Source organism: Scyliorhinus torazame, chromosome 4 (assembly GCF_047496885.1).
Source record: "Scyliorhinus torazame isolate Kashiwa2021f chromosome 4, sScyTor2.1, whole genome shotgun sequence".
Taxonomy (NCBI): Eukaryota; Metazoa; Chordata; class Chondrichthyes; order Carcharhiniformes; family Scyliorhinidae; genus Scyliorhinus; species Scyliorhinus torazame.
Genome location: NC_092710.1, coordinates 260,423,843 through 260,446,269, shown reverse-complemented (window position 1 = coordinate 260,446,269; position 22,427 = coordinate 260,423,843). Strand labels below are relative to the sequence as shown.

Here is a 22,427-nt window from a genome sequence, read left to right as displayed (position 1 = left end):
ACAAAATGCGAAAAGATGAGGTCATTATGGCGGTAGCTAAACATTTAAAGTTGCCTGAGATACAGTTTGACTCATTGGAAATAAGAAAGAATTAAAGCAGCCTAAATACGAAAGAAAGAGAGAGGAAAAAGAAAGTGAAAGAGAGAGAAGGGAAAAAGAAAGAGAGGGAGAGGAAAAAGAGAGAGAAGTAAGGAAAACAGAAAGAATAGCCCTTGCAGAGCAAAAGAAAGAGAAAGTGGGATACAGATCAGGGAAAAAGATATAGAGAGAGTGTTTGAACTTCCGAAAATGGCCAAGAAACATGACAGTCAGTTAAAATTGGCAGACGTAAAGGGTGGATAGTGATGAGGATAGTGAGAAAGAGGTCAAAGTCGAAGGCTTGGTGGGAATCTATTTAAATATGTCCAAGTATTGCTACGGTGTGATGAGAAGGAGGTAGAAGCCTTTTTCATTTCATTTGAGAAGGTAGCTAAACAAATGAAATGGCCACAGGACATGTGGGTATTACTGTTTCAAACAAAGCTGATAGGTAGGGCGAGTAAAGTGTTTGCATCACTACCAAAGGAGGTATCTGGGACGTATGAGGATGTGAAACAATCCATCTGAGGTGCATTTGAACTAGTGCCTGAAGCTTACAGACAAAGGTTTAGAAATTTAAGGAAAGAATTTGGTCAAACATACATGGAGTTTCGAAGGCTCAAACAGAGTAATTTTGATAGGCGGATAAGGGCTTTGAAAATAGCCCAAACCTATGAAGCTCTCAGAGAAATTATACTTTTGGAGGAGTTTAAAAATTCAATTCCTGACGTAGTGAGAACTCGTGTGGAAGAGCAGAGGGTTAAAACTGTGAGGTTAGTCGCAGAAATGGCAGATGATTATGAATTAGTTCATAAATCAAAGCTTGGGTTCCAACATCAGTTTCAGCCTGTGAGGGATAGAAACTGGGGACATGAGAAATACTCAAGTGGTAAAGGTAAAGGTGATCTGATGGGAGATAATAAGGAGAGTGTACCTCAGATTAAAAAAGAAATCCAGGAGGGCGGAAAAGAAATGAAAAGTTTCAAATGTTTTCACTGTAATAAACTAGGCCATGTCAAGTCACAGTGTTGGTGGTTGAAGAAAAGCATTGGGAAGGCTGATGTGGTAAAACAGGATAAGACAGTAGGGTTTGTTAAAGTGGTAAAGGAAAGCCCAAGTGAAGCGAAGGAGGTGCAAAAGATTGTACAGCCTGATCAAAAGGTGATTGATAAGAAGGTGCCAGATCTCTTTAAAGAATTTACTTGTATGGGTAAAGTTTACTCATGTGTATCAGGAGGAGCAGGTAAAGAAGTCACAATTTTAAGAGATACGGGAGCTAATCAATCTTTAATGGTAAGAGATGAGGAGTTATGTAGTTTGGGAAGAATGTTGCCAGAAAAGGTAGTAATATGTGGAATTCAGGGTGAGAGGAGCAGTGTTCAATTATATAAGGTGAGGTTGGAAAGTCCAGTGAAGAGTGGTGAAGTGGTAGTTGGAATAATAGAGAAACTATCTTGTCCAGGAATACAGATGATCTTGGGTAATGATATAGCTGGATCGCGGGTGGGAGTGATGCCTACTCTGGTTGATAAGCCAGTGGAAAATCAGACAACTGAAGTGTTGAAGGACGAATATCCTGGGATTTTTCCGGATTGTGTAGTAACAAGGTCGCAAAGTCACAGGTTAAGACAAGAGGAGAAATCAAAGCATGAAGATGAAGTTGAAGTGGAATTATCAGAAACAATTTTTGATCAGATGGTTGAAAAAGGACAAGAACAGGTGGAGGATGAGGCGGATATTTTCAGTTCAGGAAAATTGGCGGAGTTACAACAAAAAGATGTAGAAATAAAACGGATGTATCAGAAAGCATACACGGAAGAGGAATCTGAGTGTATACCAGAGTGTTATTACCGTAAAAGTGATGTCTTGATGAGAAAATGGAGACCTTTACATATGCAGGCGGATGAAAAGTGGGCAGACGTTCATTAAGTAGTATTGCCGGTAGGGTATAGAAAGGAGGAGTTGCGAGTTGCAAATGAGGTACCAGTGGGAGGTCATTTGGGAATAAGGAAAACACAAGCTAAAATCCAGAAACATTTTTATTGGCCTGGACTACATAAAGATGTAGTTAAATTTTGTCAATCATGTCACACATGTAAAGTGATAGGGAAACCTCAAACAGTGATAAAACCAGCGCCTTTAACACCCATTCCAGCATTTGAGGAACCTTTTACACGGGTCCTAATTGATTGCGTAGGACCGCTTCCTAAAACAAAAAGTGGGAATCAATATCTTTTGACAATAATGGATGTGTCTACTAAGTTTCCAGAGGCCATTCCAGTATGTAATATTACAGCTAAAAAGATTGTGGAGGAGTTACTTAAATTCTTTACTAGATATGGACTACCCACAGATATACAATCGGATCAAGATCAAATTTTACCTCAAGATTATTCAAAGAAGTTATGGACAGCTCAGGAATAAAACAATTTAAATCAACTGCGTACCGTCCAGAATTGCAGGGAGCGTTAGAAAGGTGGCATCAGACATTAAAGACAATCTTCAGGGCTTATTGTCAAGATTACCCAGAGGATTGGGATAAAGGAATTCCATTCGTACTGTTTGCAATTAGGGATGCACCTAATGAGTCAACCAAATTTAGCCCTTTTGAACTAATTTTTGGTCATGAGGTAAGAGGACCACTTAAATTGATTAAGGAAAAATTGGTGAGTGAGATAACGGAAATTACATTATTGGATTACGGGTCAGATTTTGGGGAACGATTAAATAGAGCAGGTGAATTGGCGAGACAACATTTGAAAGTTACACAAAATGTGATGAAACGGGTAGCGGACAAGAAATCCAAAATTTGTAGTTTTGCCAGTGGAGATAAAGTTTTAATGTTGTTACCAGTGGTAGGTGACCCTTTAAAAGCAAGGTTTTGTGGACCTTATCATATTGAAAGGAAATTAAGTGAGGTGAATTATGTGGTAAAAACGGCTGATAGAAGGAAAACTCACCGAGTGTGTCATGTGAATATGCTTAAAAGGTACTTTGAAAGGGAAGGAGAGAAAAAGGAGGTTTTAATGATTCTAACTCAAAGTGACGAACCAAATCCAGATGACTGTGAATTTGACATACCTCAAATTAAATTGGAAAACGAGGATGTTCTTAAAAATTGGGATAAATTGTTGAGTTACCCTCCAGAGAAAAAACGGACTGACCTGAAAGAGTTATTGATATCACATGGGCAAGTTTGTGGAGAAAAATTGGAAAGAACTAAAATGGCTATACATGATGTAGATGTGGGAAATGCTGTTCCAATCGAACAACATCCATATAGACTTAACCCTTTAAAATTGGCACAGGTTAACAAAGAGATTGAGAGTATGCTTAAAAATGGCATAATTGAAGTGGGTTGCAGCCAATGGAGCTCACCCATAGTGATGGTACCTAAACCAGACGGTACCCAACGGTTGTGTGTGGACTATAGAAAGGTTAATGCAGTTACAAGAACAGACTCTTATCCTATCCCACGTTTGGAGGATTGCATTGAGAAAGTGGGACAATCAGCTTTTATTTCCAAACTGGATTTATTTAAAGGTTATTGGCAGGTACTTTTATCTGAAAGGGCGAAGGAGATTTCAGCTTTTGTGACTCCAGATGGTATATACCAATTCAAAGTTATGCCATTTGGCATGAAAAATGCCACAGCCACATTTCAACGGTTAACTAACAAAGTCGTTTCAGGATTACCCAATTGTGCGGTGTACATCGACGACCTGGTAATTTTCAGCCAGACATGGAAAGAACATTTAAAACATCTGATGGAGTTATTCGATCGACTGCAGGAGGCGGGTTTGGTGATAAACCTAGCCGAAAGTGAATTTGGAAAAGCTCAAGTCACTTTCCTTGGCCATACAATCGGACAGGGTCAAATGGTCGCACAGGATGTGAAACCAACAGTTATTGAGGAGTTTTCAATACCCTCAAGATGAAGGGAAATAATGCGATTTCTTGGCAAGGGTGGGTTTGATCGAACATTTGTGCAAAAGTTTTATCGCGTGATTGCTCCACTGATGGACTTGCTGAAGAAACATCGAAAATGTCAATGTAAAGCGGAGTTTCAACAGGCATTTGACAGCCTGAAAGCTGTGATAACCAATGCTCTTGTGTTGGTGAATTACAAGGGACTCTGATCAGATTGAACGAAAGTATCTGACTTTAAAGAGACATGCCGAGGCATAGAGAAATGGATGGATCGTGCAGAGACCTTCTTGTTCAAAGAGACTGTCAATCGAGAAGGATTTCAGTTGGAGGAAGAAAAACAAAAAAAATGGACTATATTATTATACCTGTTTGCGTGTGTTGTTTTTTGAAACAAAAAAGTATATTTACTGTGTGCATATCTTAAAGGATAGTGAAAAGGTGAAAAATGCAACCATCTTGAAGTTGATGGTTTATTTTCTTTTCTTGGGGGGAGCTGTTGTGTGAGAGTACCTTTAAGAAATGGGTGTTTATAAATGGGTGTGTATATAAATATCTGTAGTGAGAGTACCTTTAAGAAATGGGTGTTTACTACTGCAGTGATGTCAGAGAGTGGGTGGAGCTGGGCTATCTGTCAGCTTTTTACTTTTGTTTTTGAGCAGGCTGAAGGGTGTGTTTTAGTTTTGTTTTCAGTGTTGGAGCTGAAGCCAGACCAAGCAGGTGTACTGCTGTTCTTACTGCCAACAAAAGACTATCTCTTGATCATTTAGTGAATTCAGAATTATAAATGTTTTCAATAGTGACTTTAACCTGATGTGCTTCTGATAAAGGTTTTGTTTTTAAGTCGTATGGATGTTAAAAAGGAAAGCTTAAAGGATTACTTAGTGTTGTAGTCTTTGGGGGTTGTATTTGAATTAATGGTTGCTAAGATGTTCACTGTATGTTTCAAAAAGGTACTTTTCCATTTCTGCTGTACCACACCTGTAGAGTGGGCCGTGTGCTCCCCATACCACAATCTATTAAAAGTTGTGGGTCAGGTGAACTCCATGATACACTTTGGGGTTCTCTAAACCCTGGCCCATAACAAAGAGAACACAATGTTTAGCAGTTACCCAAAATCTGCTCAGGAAATGGATGACCTAGACTTGCTTTGATTTATAAAATTACATTGTAATTCAACTCACTGAATTCTTTGTACTCTACAAAGCAAAAAGAGAAAAGTGTTATTCAGCCCTAAGTGGCACTGAGACACTCAACTGAGGTAATTTGAATAATTTTGCAAAGAGTGGAGATAAGTGATCACATGTTATGTAATTGAACACTGTGTGACCCAAAGTCCTGTGAACAATCCTCCAGAAAGATGTCGACCAGACCCAGCAAGTCTAACTGGGGTGCCAGCTTGTTATGGTCATCAATATGGTGCAAAGCAAAGCTCTTCTGAAACAGTGTCCCATGTGTAAACCAATGGAAGGTGGGAGAGATTTATTTAGAAAAACTTAGATCATGGAGCTCAATTGGTTCAGTTGTGACAGAACCAAAATAGTTGTCAAGAGGCCAGAAAGGCTGCAATAGCGTAGCCAAACTTTGTTTCGCTTTATTGGTTGGGGCAACTTTTCACTTTTACCATGGATGAAAAACAGGCATCGTGATTCAGCTGCTCCAAAGGAAATGAAAATTGAACTGGGCATAAAAGAGCTCAATTCACTAAGTACGCTGTTAAAAGTGAAAAATCATCCCTTAGAAATTGCAGCGCAGGTGGTAAGATATTCGGTCCATTGTGACTGTTGATTCTTCAACCAGAAAATATGTACTGTAATAAAAGAATAATACTGCGGATGTTGGAAATATGAAGTAAAAACTGAAAATGCTGGATAAACTCAGCAGATCTGGCAGCATCTATGGGTTCGGCTCTGTATGACTTTTTTTACAGAATTACAGAAAGGTGTGCAGGTTACGTGGGATTGGCCATGCTAAATTGCCCCTTAGTGTCAAAAGATGTGTAGGTTAAGTGGGGTTACACGGGTAGGGCTGGGGAATGGGCCTAGGTAGGGTGCTCTTTCAGAGGATTGGTGCAGATTCGATGGGCCGATTGGCCTTCTTCTGCACTGTAGGGTTCCTATTCTATTAATAGAATATTATAATCCCACTGGCCTATCGAATTAGAAATTGCAATTTAAAATATGGTTTGCCTTCTCTGTTAATTCTGAAAATTTATAAACTTTCACTTAATTTCATTCATTCAATTTGAGAGAATGGGCGGAATTTAATGCACAAAAACAGAATCCGGGTTTGGGCGAGTATAGCGGGGTGTTTCTCGGCACTGAAAGACCCCGCAATCTAACGAGACTCCATCATTTCTTTTGGCCACGGTCGGGAATGTCCCACAGAGGCCGCACTTACCTTAGCTCAGCTCGCCAGTGCAGGAAGACTATTCATGAAAATGCCTCCCTGATCATTCACCCCCCCCCCCCCCCCCCACTACTCCTCCACCGCGGCCTCTGGAGCCCACACATTGCCCTAACCTACCGCTTGAGGTTCCTCCACCCACCCTCACCCCACCTCTTAAGGGAAGAGCAATCCGGGCCTGATCCCTTACATGTGGAACATGGGAACCTTGGCACACCCAGCCTGGCAGTGCCCCTGCCAGCCTGGTACTGGCACCCTGGCACTGCCAAGGTGCCTGGGTGTCAGCAGGAGCACCAGGATACCAGCCTGCCCAGAGCCCAACTATCCGGGGGCCTCCAATGGCCTAGGAGACCCCAGGTTCCATTACGCCCGGTCCACGTTTGTGTGGACAAGTACTAAACGGCACTATGGCGAGGTCTACCAGGCAGTGCCGTTAGCTCCCGGGCATCCGGATAATCCGGCGTAGACATATTTAAATGACTCATTTAAATATGTTAATCTGGGTCATGCCCCGTGAGGACGAGATCCAGATAACGAGATCTAAAAGGCGTTCCAAGCGTTGCAAATCCCGTGAGAGGCCACCTGCGAGATTAAACAGCCTTGTCGCATCACCAAGTTGGGCATGATGAGACCATTAGATCGCGTCCAATATGTAACACTTATTTGGAATTGAGAATTGAAATGAATCCATGGAATTCCTACAGTTTAGAAGAAGGCCATTTAGCCCATCAGGCCTGCACTGAGCCTCTGAAAGAGCACCCTCCCGAGCCCAACTCCCCTATCCTATTCCCGTAACCCAACCTAACCACATCTTTGGACTGTCGGAGGAAACCGGAGCACCTGAAGGAAACCCACGCAGACACGGGGAGAGCATGCAAACTCCACACAGTCACCCAAGGCCGGAATTGGATCCGGGTTCCTGGCGCTATGCAGCTGCTAATTACTGTGCCACCCCTTATTATTTTGTGTTGGAGATTGTCAGTTAGCTCAATTGGCTGGACGGCTGGTCTGTGATGCGGAGCGTGGCGAACAGTACAGGTTAATTTCCCGTACTGGCTGAGGTTATTCATGAAGGCCCCACCTTCTCAACCTTGCGCCTCACCTGAGGCATGGCGACCCTCTGTCAGCTCTCTCTCAAAAGTGGTGAGCAGCCAATGGTCCTCAGGGACTATGGCAATTTTCATTTCATTATTTTGTGTCTGTAGTCGCCACAGGTGAACCACAGATTTCTGTTTCCTTTTCTACTGACAGCATAGTGTTCAAGTAAAATATACAACTGACAGCAGATAGCTGCAGATGGATGTAGAATTTTTATTTTTTAAAATAATTTTTATCAAGGTTTTCACAAAATAACAGTAACAAAATGAAAAAGGAACCCAACAGGGTTAAGTACAAAACACAGTCCAAAAAAAGCAACCCTCCATACCCCCCTCCCCCCGTACATAAATAATAAATTAACATTAACACCCCGACTTAGCACAACAAATATATACACCCCTCAGATCCTCCAGTGCAAATAACAAAAACAAAAATAAAGTAACCCCCCCCTGCCCCCCGGGTTGCTGCTGCCATTGACCGATGTCTACCGTTCTGCCAGGAAGTCTAAGAACGGTTGTCACCGCCTGAAGAACCCTTGTACTGATCCCCTTAAGGCAAATTTCACCCTCTCCAATTTAATAAACCCTGCCATATCGTTGATCCAGGATTCCACGCTTGGGGGCCTCGTATCTTTCCACTGAAGGAGAATCCTTCGCCGGGCTACCAGGGACGCAAAGGCCAGAATACCGGCCTCTTTCGCCTCCTGCACTCCCAGCTCCTCTGCCACCCCAAATATTGTGAGCCCCCAGCCCGGCTTGACCCTGGAACCTACCACCCTCGACACCATCCTCGCTACACCCTTCCAAAATTCCTCCAGCGCTGGGCATGCCCAGAACATATGGGTGTGGTTTGCTGGGCTCCCTGAGCACCTAACACACCTGTCCTCGCCCCCAATGAACCGGCTCATCCTTGTCCCGGTCATGTGTGCCCTGTGCAGCACCTTAAACTGTATGAGGCTGAGCCTCGTGCATGATGAGGAAGAGTTCACCCTCCCTAGGGCACCTGCCCACGTCCCTTCCTCGATCTCCTCTCCCAACTCCTCCTCCCACTTACCTTTCATCTCCACCGCCGAGGCCTCCTCCTCCTCCTGCATCACCTGGTACATTTCCGAGATCTTCCCCACTCCCACCCACCCCCCCGAGAGCACCCTGTCCTGTACTGTGCGTGGCAGCAGCCGCGGGAATTCCACCACCTGCCGCCTGGCAAACGCCCTTAACTGTAAGTACCTGAAGGTGTTCCCCGGAGGGAGCCCGTACTTCTCACCCAGGTTCGCGAACTTCCCGTCCACAAACAGCTCTCCCAACCTTCGTATCGCTGCCCTGTGCCACCCCGAAAACCCTCCATCTGTTCTCCCTGGGATGAACCGGTGGTTCCCACATATTGGGGTCCACACCAAGGCCCCAACTTCCCCCCTGTGCCTGCTCCACTGTCCCCAGATTTTGAGGGCAGCCGCCACCACTGGGCTCGTGGTATACCTCCTTGGAGGGGCGGCAGCGGCGCCGTTGCCAGCGCCCCCAGACTCGTACCCACACAAGACGCCGTCTCCAGCCTCTTCCATGCAGCCCCCTCCCCCTCCATCACCCACTTGTGCACCATCGCATTGGCGGCCCAGTAGTACCCACAGAGGTTGGGCAGCGCCAGCCCCCCCCTATCTCTACTCCGCTCCAGGAACACCCTTCTCACCCTCAGAGTCCCTCGCGCCCACACAAACCCCATTATACTCCTGTTGACCCGCCTAAAAAAGGCCTTCGAGATAAACACAGGGAGGCACTGGAACACGAACAAAAACCTTGGGAGCACCGTCATTTTGATTGACTGCACCCTACCCGCCAAGGACAGCGGCAACGCGTCCCACCTCTTGAACTCCTTGAACTTGCAGGGCCCCCAGCTCCTGGCCACCTGGACCCCCAAATACCTGAAGCTCCTCTCCGCCCTTTATAGTGGGAGCTCGCCAATCCCCCTCTCCTGGTCCCCTGGGTGAACCACGAACAGCTCGCTCTTCCCCATTTTGAGCTTGTACCCCGAGAAATCCCCGAATTCCCAAAGGATCCTCATTACCTCCGGCATTTCCCCCACCGGGTCCGCCACATATAACAGCAAGTCATCCGCATAGGGCGACACCCTATGTTCCTCCCCACCCCGCAGCAACCCCCTCCAGTTCTTCGACTCCCTCAGTGCCATAGCCAGGGGTTCAATCGCCAGTGCGAAGAGCAGGGGGGACAGGGGACACCCCTGCCTCGTCCCTCGGTGCAACCGAAAGTACTCAGACCTCCTCCTGTTCGTGGCCACACTTGCCATCGGGAACTCATGCAACAGCCTAACCCACCTGACAAACCCCTCCCCAAACCCAAACCTCTTCAGCACCTCCCACAGGTACCCCCACTCTACCCTATCGAAGGCTTTCTCCGCGTCCATCGCCACCACTATCTCCGCCTCCCCTCCCTCACCGGCATCATGATAACGTTCAGAAGCCTCCGCACATTCGCGTTCAACTGCCTCCCCTTCACGAACCCCGTCTGGTCTTCGTGGATGACCTGCGGCACACGATCCTCAATCCTCGTGGCTAAGACCTTCGCCAGCACCTTGGCATCTACGTTCAGCAACAAAATCGGCCTGTCAGACCCACACTGCAGGGGATCCTTGTCCCGCTTCAGGATCAAGGAGATCAGTGCCCGGGACATCGTCGGGGGCAAAGCCCCCTCCTCTCTTGCCTCATTGAAGGTCCTAACTAGCAACGGGCCCAACAGGTCCATATATTTTTTATAGAACTTGACCGGGAAACCGTCCGGCCCCGGTGCCTTCCCCACCTGCATGCTCCCTGTCCCTTTGGTCAGCTCCTCCAGCCCAATCGGGGCCCCCAATCCCGCCACCAGTCCCTCCTCCACCTTCGGAAACCTCAATTGGTCCAGGAAGCGGCCCTTCCCTCCCTCCTCCAGCGGGGACTCGGACCGATACAATTCCTCATAAAACTCCCTGAAGACCCCACTGATGCCAACCCCACTCCGCACCACACTCCCTCCTCTGTCCTTAACTCCCCCGATCTCCCTAACTGCGTCCCGCTTCCGAAGCTAATGCGTCAGCATCCGGCTTACCTTTTCCCCATACTCGTAAATCGCTCCCTGGGCCTTCCTCCACACACCTTGTTGCTAACTTTTGGTTGGTTCAATTGGCTCTGTTTTATAACCTTTGCTCTCGAGCCGCCAGGTATTTTTATGATACCGCCACGAGGTTCAAATCCAAGTAATGATCAATAACTCAACACACCAATTAGTAAGATTCAAATCAAAGCACATTTATTATACACAATAATCGCTACTCATGCACAAATTCTACGTCTAAGCTACTTCTACAACTAACAGGCCTATACTTAGCTTCGGACTGGCCCACCAGGTCAGGGGAACAAATGGCCTTTCGTTCAGAATCTGAAACTGCGGGATTCAAAGCTGGTATGGACTGGTAGCTAGGAGCGCCTATCCCGTAGCGAGCGTCGACTTGAGACTTACTTCAGGGATGTGGCAGCTTGGACCGTTCACTCTCAGGGGTTGCTTCGCGTTGCTGAGTGACCCGGTCAAGGAGAACGATTTGAACTTGGGGCTTAACTTTTATAGTCCCCAGGGGATTCCTGCCTTTCGGGGCGGACCCTGTACCTGGTTCTAGGTGATTGGACTTTGTTTCAATCGCTTGGTTCGATTTCTCCAATACTGGAGCGATTCCCTGATCGATGGGCGGTCTTGAGGTGTCCGTTAACCTCTTTTGTGTTGGCTCCTGCTCGCGCCAGGGAGTCTAGCTTAGCTTTGTTTGTCCTAAATGTTGCGATTGTTCCCGGAGTTTGCTTATTAGTATGTAGATGGCTGCTACATTATTATGCTGATGATCGCTGGTATCGATGCTGTCTGGGCTTTTGCAGAGTTAAATACACAGCAAACCTGCACCTGCTGGTTTCTGCCTGTGTTGGCTGAATTTCACTTCAGCCTTTGCTGTTCTCCATTTTAAATCAGGAGTTGGCCAACTTAGGTGGCTACAACCTCCGCCTTCCTGGTGGTCACCAGGTCGGACTCGGCCTGGAGGCTGCACCTCTTCCTCAACAGTCCTTCCTCGGGCACCTCAGCATACCTCCTGTCTACACTCACCATCTCCCCCACCAGCCTCTCCCTCTCCCTCTGCTCCCTCCTTTCCTTGTGGGCCCTAATGGAGATCAGCTCTCCCCTAACCACCCATACGTCTCCCATACCATCCCCACTCGGACCTCCCCATTATCGTTGGCCTCCAGGTACCTCTCTATGCTTCCTCGGACCCGCTCACTCACCTCCTCGTCCGCCAACAGCCCCACCTCCAAGCGCCACAACGAGCGCTGGTCCCTCTCCTCCCCCAGCTCTAAGTCCACCCAATGCGGGGCGTGATCCGAAATGGCTATCGCCGAGTACTTGGTATCCTCTACTCTCGCTATCAGCGCCCTGCTCAAAATAAAAAAGTCGATCCGGGAATAAGCCTCATGGACATGTGAGAAGAATGAAAATTCCCTAGCCCCTGGCCTTGCAAATCTCCAAGGGTCCACCCCTCCCATCTGGTCCATAAAGCCCCTCAGTACTTTAGCCGCCGCTGGCTTCCTACCCGTCCTAGACCTGGAGCGATCCAGTGCCAGATCCAACACCGTGTTAAAGTCTCCCCCTATTATCAGGCCCCCCACTTCCAAGTCTGGGATCCGACCCAACATGTGCTGCATAAAACCGCATCGTCTCAGTTCGGGGCATACACATTGACCAGTACCACCCTCTCTCCCTGCAACTTACCACTTACCATTACGTACCTACCGCCATTGTCTGCCACAATGCTCGACGCCTCGAATGACACCTTCTTTCCCACCAAGATCGCCACCCCTCGATTTTTGGCATCCAGCCCCGAATGAAACACCTGACCTACCCATCCTTTCCTCAATCTTACCTGGTCTGCCACCTTCAGGTGTGTCTCCTGCAGCATAACCACACCCGCCTTGAGCCCCTTCAGGTGTGCGAACACCCAGGCCTGCTTGACCGGCCCGTTCAGTCCCCTTACATTCCAGGTTATCAGCCGGATCAGGGGGCTACCTGCACCCCTCCCCCGCCGATTAGCCATAACCCCTCCTCGGCCAGCCACGCGCCCGCACCCCACACCCGGCCCGTTCCCCACGGCGGCAGACCCCCGTCTTGACCCCCCCCCCCCCCCCCACTCGCTCTAGCTCCCCCTTGACCATAGCAGCAGCAACTCGATTCCCCCCCCCCATTTCCGGCTAGGACACATCCTAGCTTGATGGATGTAGAATTAAAATGTTATCATGTGGATCAGCAGAATCCTTTACAACTTGGTGTCAGTGACATTTTGGCTGAAGCTGAAGTATTCTGTGTTAAAACTACTGAGTGGGTGTTTAATTTCATTGTGGGTAAAGAGAATAATTGCATAAAAGAACATTTAGCTTGTGACTGTGCTCCTTGTACTACTGTACGACCTCACTAGCTAATATTTTTAGAGTTTTGTAACTTGCAATACAGTGCAAACACTTTGTCCCTTGTTCTAACCATTTATTAAACAACCAAATATAAACTTGTCTTACAATGTAAAATTTATTTTCCAAAATGAATTAAGAGCAGTTTACGAAAACTGTTTTGACTTTTCTTTCCCAAACACAGCTTCTCTTTAAAGGCAGTGCTCCTATAATACAAGCACACTTACTGACCTTGACATTAATTTCCATTTGATTGGGGGCCTATAATGAATGTGATGTTTTAGAGTCTTTGAGCTGTCTGCCATATGTACTCCACCCTTAATGACAGTTAAATGTGATTCAGGGTGAACTTTGTCATCAAACAGGAACTATGTTTAAATGCAGACACCACTGGGATATGCCAAATAGCCAAACATCCGCTCAGGAAATGTTTCTTTTGGGAGGCTCCGTTGATGTCTGTAGATCTATGTAGATCTACAGCGTTTTTGACTAGAATGGGCAGACATTTTGTCTCGGAGTCTGCAGAGAAATAGGTGTTGCCATTGACTCAATGATGGTGTTCACGCCCCTTGAGTCAGCAGGTTGTGGATTCAAGACCCACTCTAGAGACTTGAAGATAGAAACTTGGCTGACATTTCAGTGCAGTGTTGTGGAAGTCGGACAGGCTCTCAGGTGGATGTTAATATCCTATGGAAGATGAGCGGGGAAGTCCTGGTTAACAGTTAGCCTATCCATCAGCCAACACCTAAAAGAGACAATGTGATCATTTATTCCATTGCTGTTTGCAAGATTTTGCTATGTTTGGTGCCATGTCTCCTACATTGCAACAGTGACTAAAACAAGTGGGAAACTGATTGTAGGCATTCGGCTCCAAATTAAAAGTCAGTGTTTTGCTTTTTGGATAATCTGATTTATGCTGTCTTTTCATCATTGATGGAAGATGCTGCTGCACAGAAATTCAGAGACTGGTTCATCTTTTATCCTCATTGAAGCTTCAGTGGCTGATATGGTGCCTATTTGTATTTTGTCTTTTATTACTTTCCTATGGCATTACTTGCTCATTTCCACTAATGCAGTCTATTTTTGACAAATTGCCGCTTGGCTGAATCCTTGAGAATGATATAATCAGACGTGTTTTTTTCAAAGTGTTAAAATGTGAAATTAGTATAAGACCCAGTACATTTAGCAACAAGTTTGTCACAGTGGAAAAATAACTAGCCCAGTGTGCCAGTAAACAATTATTATGCTCTTCTATGCCTTTATGCAATAACTGCTTGTTTGATCTATTTACGATCCTATTCCAATGGACATCTCAGTCTTTGTATGAAATCCGGTCTCTTTCCTGTAAAATTGATGTGACTTGACTGCCCATATTTACCTCAAGGATTTGTATACACATTTTTGAGTTTCCCCTCTGTATTATTAAATAATCTAGTCAATATATCATGAGAAAGAGGCATAAGCATTTTCAAAGTTGTAACATGTTCATTGAGGCCAAGACATAATTTACATTTACAAACCAACTAGATAGTGCAAGGAAAATGATGGGTTAGAATTTCCTAAGAAAGAGTCAAATTAGCTGAAATACCATCTACCAAACTCTCGTATTCACTTCAGTTGATATCTCTAGAGCAGATATTCAAGATATTAGAATATGCTCTGGGTGAGGTATTTCAGTGTCCTTCAGCAAGAGCGGTAGTGCCACCGCTAACTGAGCTGGCTGAAACTTGAAGGACATAGCTAACCGACGAAGCTTACAGATAGTGAGAGGACAAAAGGCAATAACCTACTTGACCTTGTCCTCACCGATTTACCCCCCATAATGGGAGAGTGACCACTCCACCATCTTTGTGTAAATTGAGTCCTGTCTTCATGATGACGATAAAAACGTCAGTTTATATCATGCTACTACTGTGCTAGATGCAGTAGATAAAACTTATTTCTAGCAGCTCAAAACTGAGCATACGTGAGGTGTTGGGTGCCATTTGCAGAATTGTATATTTCACCACACGCTAGATGCCTGAGGAGCAACCATGACTCATTCAAACTGAGACCATCAAGCTTGCCTGCCATGTTCCAGACTAGACTTTACTGGATGATTTACATGGAGATGATGGATACGCTCCAAAATAACTTCCTTGCAGTTTGCTGGGAACTAGGCAAGGAACTGCACAGTGAGGTGCATTCAACAATTTGAGCCATCTCTCAGCAGCTCTTAGGCCTCTCAAAAAACAATTTTGCTGCTTCAACAGATGTAGGTGGTACGGTGTAATTTGCTCTCTCGTGGTTCTCACAAATCTTGGTAGGGTATACCATAATGTTGCTTTGGCCAGAGAGGTCCAGTAACAGCTTGATGAACACCAGACATGACAGAGAAAAAGCCCATTGGGAAAGACCCAGGGATGGAAGAACACCTGCTCCTGCTGGAAAAATCAGGATCAAACCAGCAGGGACAGCTTTTCCTTATCTAAAATCAACAACCTCCCCTGAAAACATGGCATCATATCGAAAAGAGCCTCCTCTCCTCCAGCAGCTTCTGACTTTCAAGTTAATTTCTTTCATATTTTCAGTATCTGCAGTTTTTTTTTGCTTCTGGGATATTTAATCCTGTTGCACCACTATGACTTCCACTTTCTCTGCCATCTGAGCCCAGTCACAAATGGATTTTCTATTGGGTGTCCACATTCGTACACATGTGGGTGGCACGGTAGTACAGTGGTTAGAACAGTTGCTTCACAGCTCCAGGGTCCCAGGTTTGATTCCCGGCTTGGGTGACTGTGTGGAGTTTGCACCTTGTCCCCATGTCTACGTGGATTTCCTCCGGGTGCTCCGGTTTCCTCCCACAGTCCAAAGTTGTGCAGGTAGGTGGATTGGCCATGCTAAATTGCCCTTAGTGTCCAAAAAAGTTAGATGGGGTTTCTGGGGTACGGGGAAAAGGAGGAGGTGTGGGCTTAGGTCGGGTGATCTTTCCATGGGCTGGTGGAGAGTCGATGGGCCAAATGGCCTCCTTCTGCACTGTAAATTCGAAGCACAGTAGCACAGTAGGTCGCACTGTGGCTTCACAGCTCCAGGGTCCCAGGTTTGATTCCTGGCTTGGGTCATTGTATGTGTGTGTCTGCGTGGGTTTCCTCCGGGTGCTCCGGTTTCCTCCCACAAGTCACGAAAGATGTGCTGTTAGGTAATTTGGACATTCTGAATTCTCCCTCAGTGTACCCAAACAGGTGACGGAGTGTGGTGACTAGGGGCTTTTCACAGTAACTTCATTGCAGTGTTAATGTAAGCCTAGTTGTGAGAATAATAAAGATTATTATTATTATTCTGTTAATAGTTGGATCTTGAAAGCAAGTGCATGCAATGGGCAGATTTGCACATCTAATGTAGTTCCATCAGCGTGTTAGCCGAGAGAAAGCCTAGCCCTGGATCTTCAAAAATATCTTTATTGATAGCTGACTACGCTGATCATATACACTCGCCATTTTATATAATGAATTACTCTAGAACCTAATTTAATTTTGTAGTTCTCATGTTCAACATTTCCACTTCTATCAAAACATGGAAATTGATCCAATTATGTTGACAGTGTGTGAAGATTGAAAAAATGTGATGCAAAATAAAAAGGGACTAAGATAGCAGCATAGAATACTGAACAACAAAACCACTGTTCCTAATGTTCCTCTTGATTCTATGTTTTCCCAGGAAATGCACGAGTGAGAGGGCAAGCAGGGCTTCTCTCTGAGCGCCGAGGGTCATACCCAGTCATTGATTTTCGTCTTCTGAATAGTAAGTACCAACAAAACACTTGAGACAAAACCCAGAGAGCCCAAAGCTTGCATTCGCAGCACGTAGCTGCTGCTTTGGCTGAATTCCTGAAGGTGGAGTTTACCTTGTGAATTTGCAGTAAAATTAAAGCTACTGCCTGGCCATTCACCGTAGATTTCCCCTTTGAAACAAAGTTGCACTTGCATTAGAAATTGACTGCACTAATGGATTAAATGTATACAACTAAGTCGTGGGCACTTAAAATCCAAATTTAAGTAAGAGTTGGGTCCCATGTATGAAATATAAACTGTTTTGAAGAAAGGCCTCTGGCCCTGTGAGCCAATACAATAGTTTCTTGCTTCACATCTTCCAAGTTACTCACAGGTTAACATTTATTACCTCATCAAATGAGGACTTTCTCTTGAAGAGGAATATGTTTGGTAAAGGGTTGACTGCAGTTCATTCTGTGTGCCATCCTGATTAATATTTGGTTTGGCTATCCCGGAGTTCATCTGGTAAACTTTTGAAAGTACTGCTCACAGGCAACCTCGTTAATGATTTTTTATTTTGGGGAGGGAGAGGGAATAGAGAGAGGGGTGTTTTGTGAAAACATAGTTCATATTAGCAGGGGCAAGCTAATGACTATGTTTAAGGCCATTTGTGGAAAACTAGAAGCGAACCTATAATGATTTCCTGTATCTAAAGATCAGCTACTGATATGTGCTAACTCTGCCCTACACTTTACAGCGAATAATAATTGCTTGTGCTGTTTTCAACGTTCATGCACAATACTTGATTAAATCAATAGTAAATCGAACGCAAACTCTTTTAAAAAAGAAGCACACTCTGGCATTGTACTGTAAAATATTGCTAGTCTGTTTTACAGCAAAGTGACGCACATACTAATGTAGGCCCTGGCAGTGATATCCCTACCAATGAACTTAATAATAGCAATCAGTTGTGTGTGACAAATGCTGTACTCTAATCCATTTTCAAGCATATGCAATTCTTGGCTTGCATGCTTTTAAGTGTAATTCTGAATCTTTGCAAATCGCTTGGAAAATGTTCATGTCAAATAATCTCTGCTATTGGCAAAGTACGAAGTTAAAACACTCAAATGATTAAAGTCCATTTCCTATGCTGACTTTGTGGCACTTATATGCACACAGCCCCGTAGCACCTGCTTCCGGCTGTATGTAGTGTAAGCTTCAAATAGGAAACCTTCAAAGAGATTGAAGCACACACATTGACTTTATTAAATTACTGGAATGCTTTTGATGTGCTAAAGGCTTTGTTTTAGGTTGCTCAAATACAAATCCGAAAGGTCCTATTTAAAAAGCACTGAACAAACATTTTTGATGGCATAAAGTCTTTGAGCTGTTTGATGGACCGAGTTGGTCAAAATTAAACTTGGTTTATTGCAAAGCAATTATGTTCACAATATACATCAGATCCCAGCTGGGTCTGCTCTGTCGGTTCCATACCTGGTCAACTTTATACAGATTTCCATCATGCATTTCCTCAGGCGCCCCAACCCCTTAGCGGGGAGCCCGTTTCAGCAAGACTCACAGGGAGACTGATTGCTCCAACCCCGTGTGGGTAATAACATTTCTCCCCCCCCTCTTCCCCCACACACACACACACACACACACACACAACGTCCGAAGACTCTTCAGATGTCTGAGGAGTAGGAGGGCGCCTGACTCTCTTCGCCTGTGGCTGTGCTTCCTGCAGGGCTGGTTCCGGTGGTGTATATCTGGAAGGCAAATGCCTCTTCCATTTGGAACTCTGAGGCTGCTGCACTGCTTGCTTCCCACCAGAGACTTCTGAAGCCTTGGTCTCCATTTCAGAATCCATGGGCTGGATTCTCTAGCTTCCCCTCACGGATTTGGGATGCTGTAACAGGCAACAAATCCATAAAGTTGAGCATCGTCTCTACCTTATCAGTCCTGGGAGAAGGAGGGCGCGTCTGCAAAGACTTAATGCATCTGCTTTTGTGGTCTGGGTACCTGGATGATGTTCTAACGAGTAGTCATAGGCAGCCAGCAAAAGTTCCCGTATCTGGATAACGTCACCATCTGCAGCCATGACCAGCAGGACCATGACACCAACCACCGCAAATTTCTCCAGACCGCGAAAATCCTTAACTTAACGTACAATAAGGATAAATGCGTGTTCAGCACCGACCGTCTAGCCATTCTAGGCTACGTAGTGCGAAATGGAGTTATAGGCCCCGACCCTGAGTGTGATGAACGGTTACTGCCTTATCATCATGTAAGGTGATGTCCCCTTTAAGACCAGGCTTGGAACCCTGGGGACTCCGCCTCTGGCTCCGCCCATCTGGGAGCCATACATAAAGGCCTGCCTCATGGTCTGTATAGCAGTCAGCTCTCGTCCATATCTGTAGCACAGTTATTAGCCTAATAAAGCCTTCTTTACAGTTTAATCTCTAAGCATCATTATTGAGGGTACCTCACTGAGCACATGTGCCCCCTTATGGAGTTCCCTCTCCCTCACTGCCCCAAGGCCTGAAGCGCTGCCTCGGGTTTTACAGTTACTACGGCCAGTGGGCCCCCAACTACGCAGACAAAGCCGACCCCTAATCCAGTCCACAACCTTCCCCCTGTCGATAGAGGCCCGCCAGGCCTTCAGCCGCATCAAAGCAGACATTGCAAAGGCCACGATGCGCGCCATCGATGAGTCCCTCCCCTTCCAGGTCGAGAGCGATGCGTCCGACGTAGCTCTGGCGGCCACCCTCAACAAAGCAGGCAGGCCTTGGCCTTCTTCTCCCGTACCCTCCATGCTTCCGAAATTCGCCATTCCTCAGTCGAAAAAGAGGCACAAGCCATAGTAGAAGCTGTGAGACATTGGAGCCATTACCTGGCCGGCAGGAGATTCACTCTCCTCACTGACCAACGGTCAGTTGCTTTCATGTTCGATAATGCACAGCGGGGCAAGATTAAAAACGACAAGATCTTGTGGTGGAGGATAGAACTCTCCATCTTCAAGTACGAGATCTTGTACCGTCCGGGGAAGCTAAACGAGCCTCCTGATGCCCTGTCCCGCGGCACTTGTGCCACTGCACAAGTGGACCGCAACCGGGCCCTCCACGAGGACCTCTGCCACCCGGGGGTCACTCGTTTCTTCCACTTCATCAAGACCCGCAACCTTCCCTACTCCATCGAGGAGGTCAGGACAGTCACCAGGGACTGCCAAATCTGTACGGAGTGCAAACCGCACTTCTACCGGCCAGAGAGGCGCACCTGATAAAGGCTTCCCGTCCCTTTGAACACCTCAGCATGGATTTCAAAGGCCCCCTCCCCTCCACCGACCACAACACGCATTCCCTGAACGCGATTGACGAGTACTCCTGGTTCCCATTCGCCATCCCCTGCCCAGACATGACCGCAACCACCGTCATCAAGGCCCTTCAGGGTATCTTTACACTGTTCGGTTTCCCCGCGTACATACACAGTGATAGGGGGCCCTCCTTTATGAGTGACGAACTGCGTCAATTCCTGCTCAGCAGGGGCATTGCCTCAAGCAGGACGACCAGTTACAACCCCCGGGGAAACGGACAGCTGGAGAGGGAGAACGGAACGGTCTGGAAGACTGTTCTACGGGCCCTACAGTCCAGGAATCTCCCAATCTCCCGCTGGCAAGAAGTTCTCCCGGTGGCCCTCCACGCCATCCGGTCGCTGCTCTGTACAACTACCAATCAGACACCTCGGACGAAATTCTCTGGTATCGGCGCAATGTCCGCCGACCGGCCCTAAAAATGGCGCAAATCAGTCGGGCATCGCACCGCCCCAAAGGTGCGGAATCCTCCGCATCTTGGGGGGGCCAAGCCCCAAGCTTGAGGGGCTAGGCCCGCGCCGGACTAATTTCCGCCCCGCCAGCTGGCAGAAAAGGCCTTTGGTGCCCCGCCAGCTGGCGCGGAAATGACATTGCCGTGCGGCGCATGCGCGGGAGCGTTAGTGGCCGCTCACGGCATCCCCGCCCATGCGTTGTGGAGGGAGTCTCTTCTGCCTCCGCCATGGTGGAGACCGTGGCGAAGGCAGAAGGAAAAGAGTGCCTCCACCGCACAGGCCCGCGCGCGGATCGGTGGGCCCCGATCGCAGGCCAAGCCACCGTGGGGGCACCCCCCCGGGGCCAGATCGCCCCGCACCCCCCCCCCTCCCAGGACCCCGGACCCCGCCTGCGCCGCCTTGTCCCGCCGGTAAGAGAGGTAGTTTAATCCACGCCGGCGGGACAGGCATCCTAGCAGCGGGACTTCGGCCCATTCGGGCCGGAGAATCGCGGGGGGGGGCGCGCCAACTGGCGCGGCGTGATTCCCGCCCTCGCCGAATCTCCGGTGCCGGAGAATTCGGCAACCGGCGGGGGCGGGATTCACGCCAGCCCCTGCCGATTCTCCGACCCGGCGGGGGGGTCGGAGAATCTTGCCCCTCATGAACGTCTCCTTGTTTTCCCCAGGAAGTCCTTCTCCGGGACCTTGCTCTCAACCTGGCTAGCAACACCCAGACCCATCCTGCTTCGGAAGCACGTGCGGGCGCGCAAGTCTGACCCGTTGGTCAAGAGGGTCCACCTGCTGCACGCTAACCCCCAGTACGCCTACGTGGCGTTCCCTGACGCCGGCAAGATACGGTCTCCCTACGGGACCTGGCGCCCGGCGGAACCCCACGCGCACCCGAACCATTACCCCCCCCCCCCCCCATGTCAACCACAGCACCTCACTGGAGGGTCAGTACTCCCGCCACTCCTGCCTAGGCCCGCCCACCCACCGACGCCCCCTGCAGGCGCCCCCCCCCGCCCCCCATGTCAACCGTTTGCCCCAACAGCGCCGCCTAGGGGTGACGAAGCTGCCAGGGAGGCCGAAACCACGCTCCCGGAGTCGCAACCATCGGGACCCCCACCAGAATCACCACCGAAGCCCAGACGATCCAGAAGGACGACCAGGCCACCCGATTGACTGATTGCTCGCTGTGACTTTAACCGTGAACGAACACTTTGTAAATATTCCCGACAGCCCTGTAAGGAGATATCACGGTATCTCCATATCTGATCATACCATGTTAAAGGCGACTGTTACCACTGGCCACCACCCCCTCCGGACTCTTTTTTTTAACGGGGTGAATGTGGTATTATCAGGTATTGCGGTACCTAAGAGGCTGATGTCCATTGGTTAAACCTAGGAGTTTACCATTGGCTGTTGATACGTAGCTCCGCCCTAACAGGCAGAGTATAAGAACCGGTGCCGTCCCAGCAGCCTTCACTTCCTGTACCGAAGCTGCTGGGGAACAAGTTCTAGTCGATTAAAGCCTTCAGTTCTGAAATCACTTCGTCTTGAGTGTAATTGATCGTGCATCGGGGAAAAGTGAGCTGTTTGTAATCCACGCTAGGGATCAGGAGGAGAGACTGGGTGAGCTCCCGTTCAAGATGGTGGAGAGAAGCTTTCATTACCTTGGTATACAGGTGGCTAGGAACTGTGATGCCCAACACAGGCTCAATTTATCTTGGCTTGTAGAGCAGATGGAGGGAGACTTTTAAAGGTGGGACATGCTCCCGCTTTCGCTGGCGGGAAGGGTGCAGACTGTGAAGTTGACGGTCCTCCCCGGATTCCTGTTCGTTTTTCAGTGCCTTCCCATCTTCATCCCCAAATCCTTCTTCAAGTGGGTGAACA

The 22,427-nt window shown here is 47.5% G+C and overlaps 1 protein-coding gene across 3 annotated transcripts in view; it reads left to right on the top strand.

Annotated features, from left to right (window-relative positions):
• The window catches only part of LOC140410904 (3',5'-cyclic-AMP phosphodiesterase 7B-like), a 336,168-nt gene that overhangs the window by 195,558 nt on the left and 118,183 nt on the right, over window positions 1–22,427 (top strand). For all 3 annotated transcript variants that reach the window (XM_072499695.1, XM_072499692.1, XM_072499694.1), the window contains exon 3: window positions 16,685–16,768. In XM_072499695.1, the coding sequence (XP_072355796.1) occupies window positions 16,685–16,768 (84 nt within the window). The remainder of the gene's footprint in view (window positions 1–16,684; window positions 16,769–22,427) is intronic.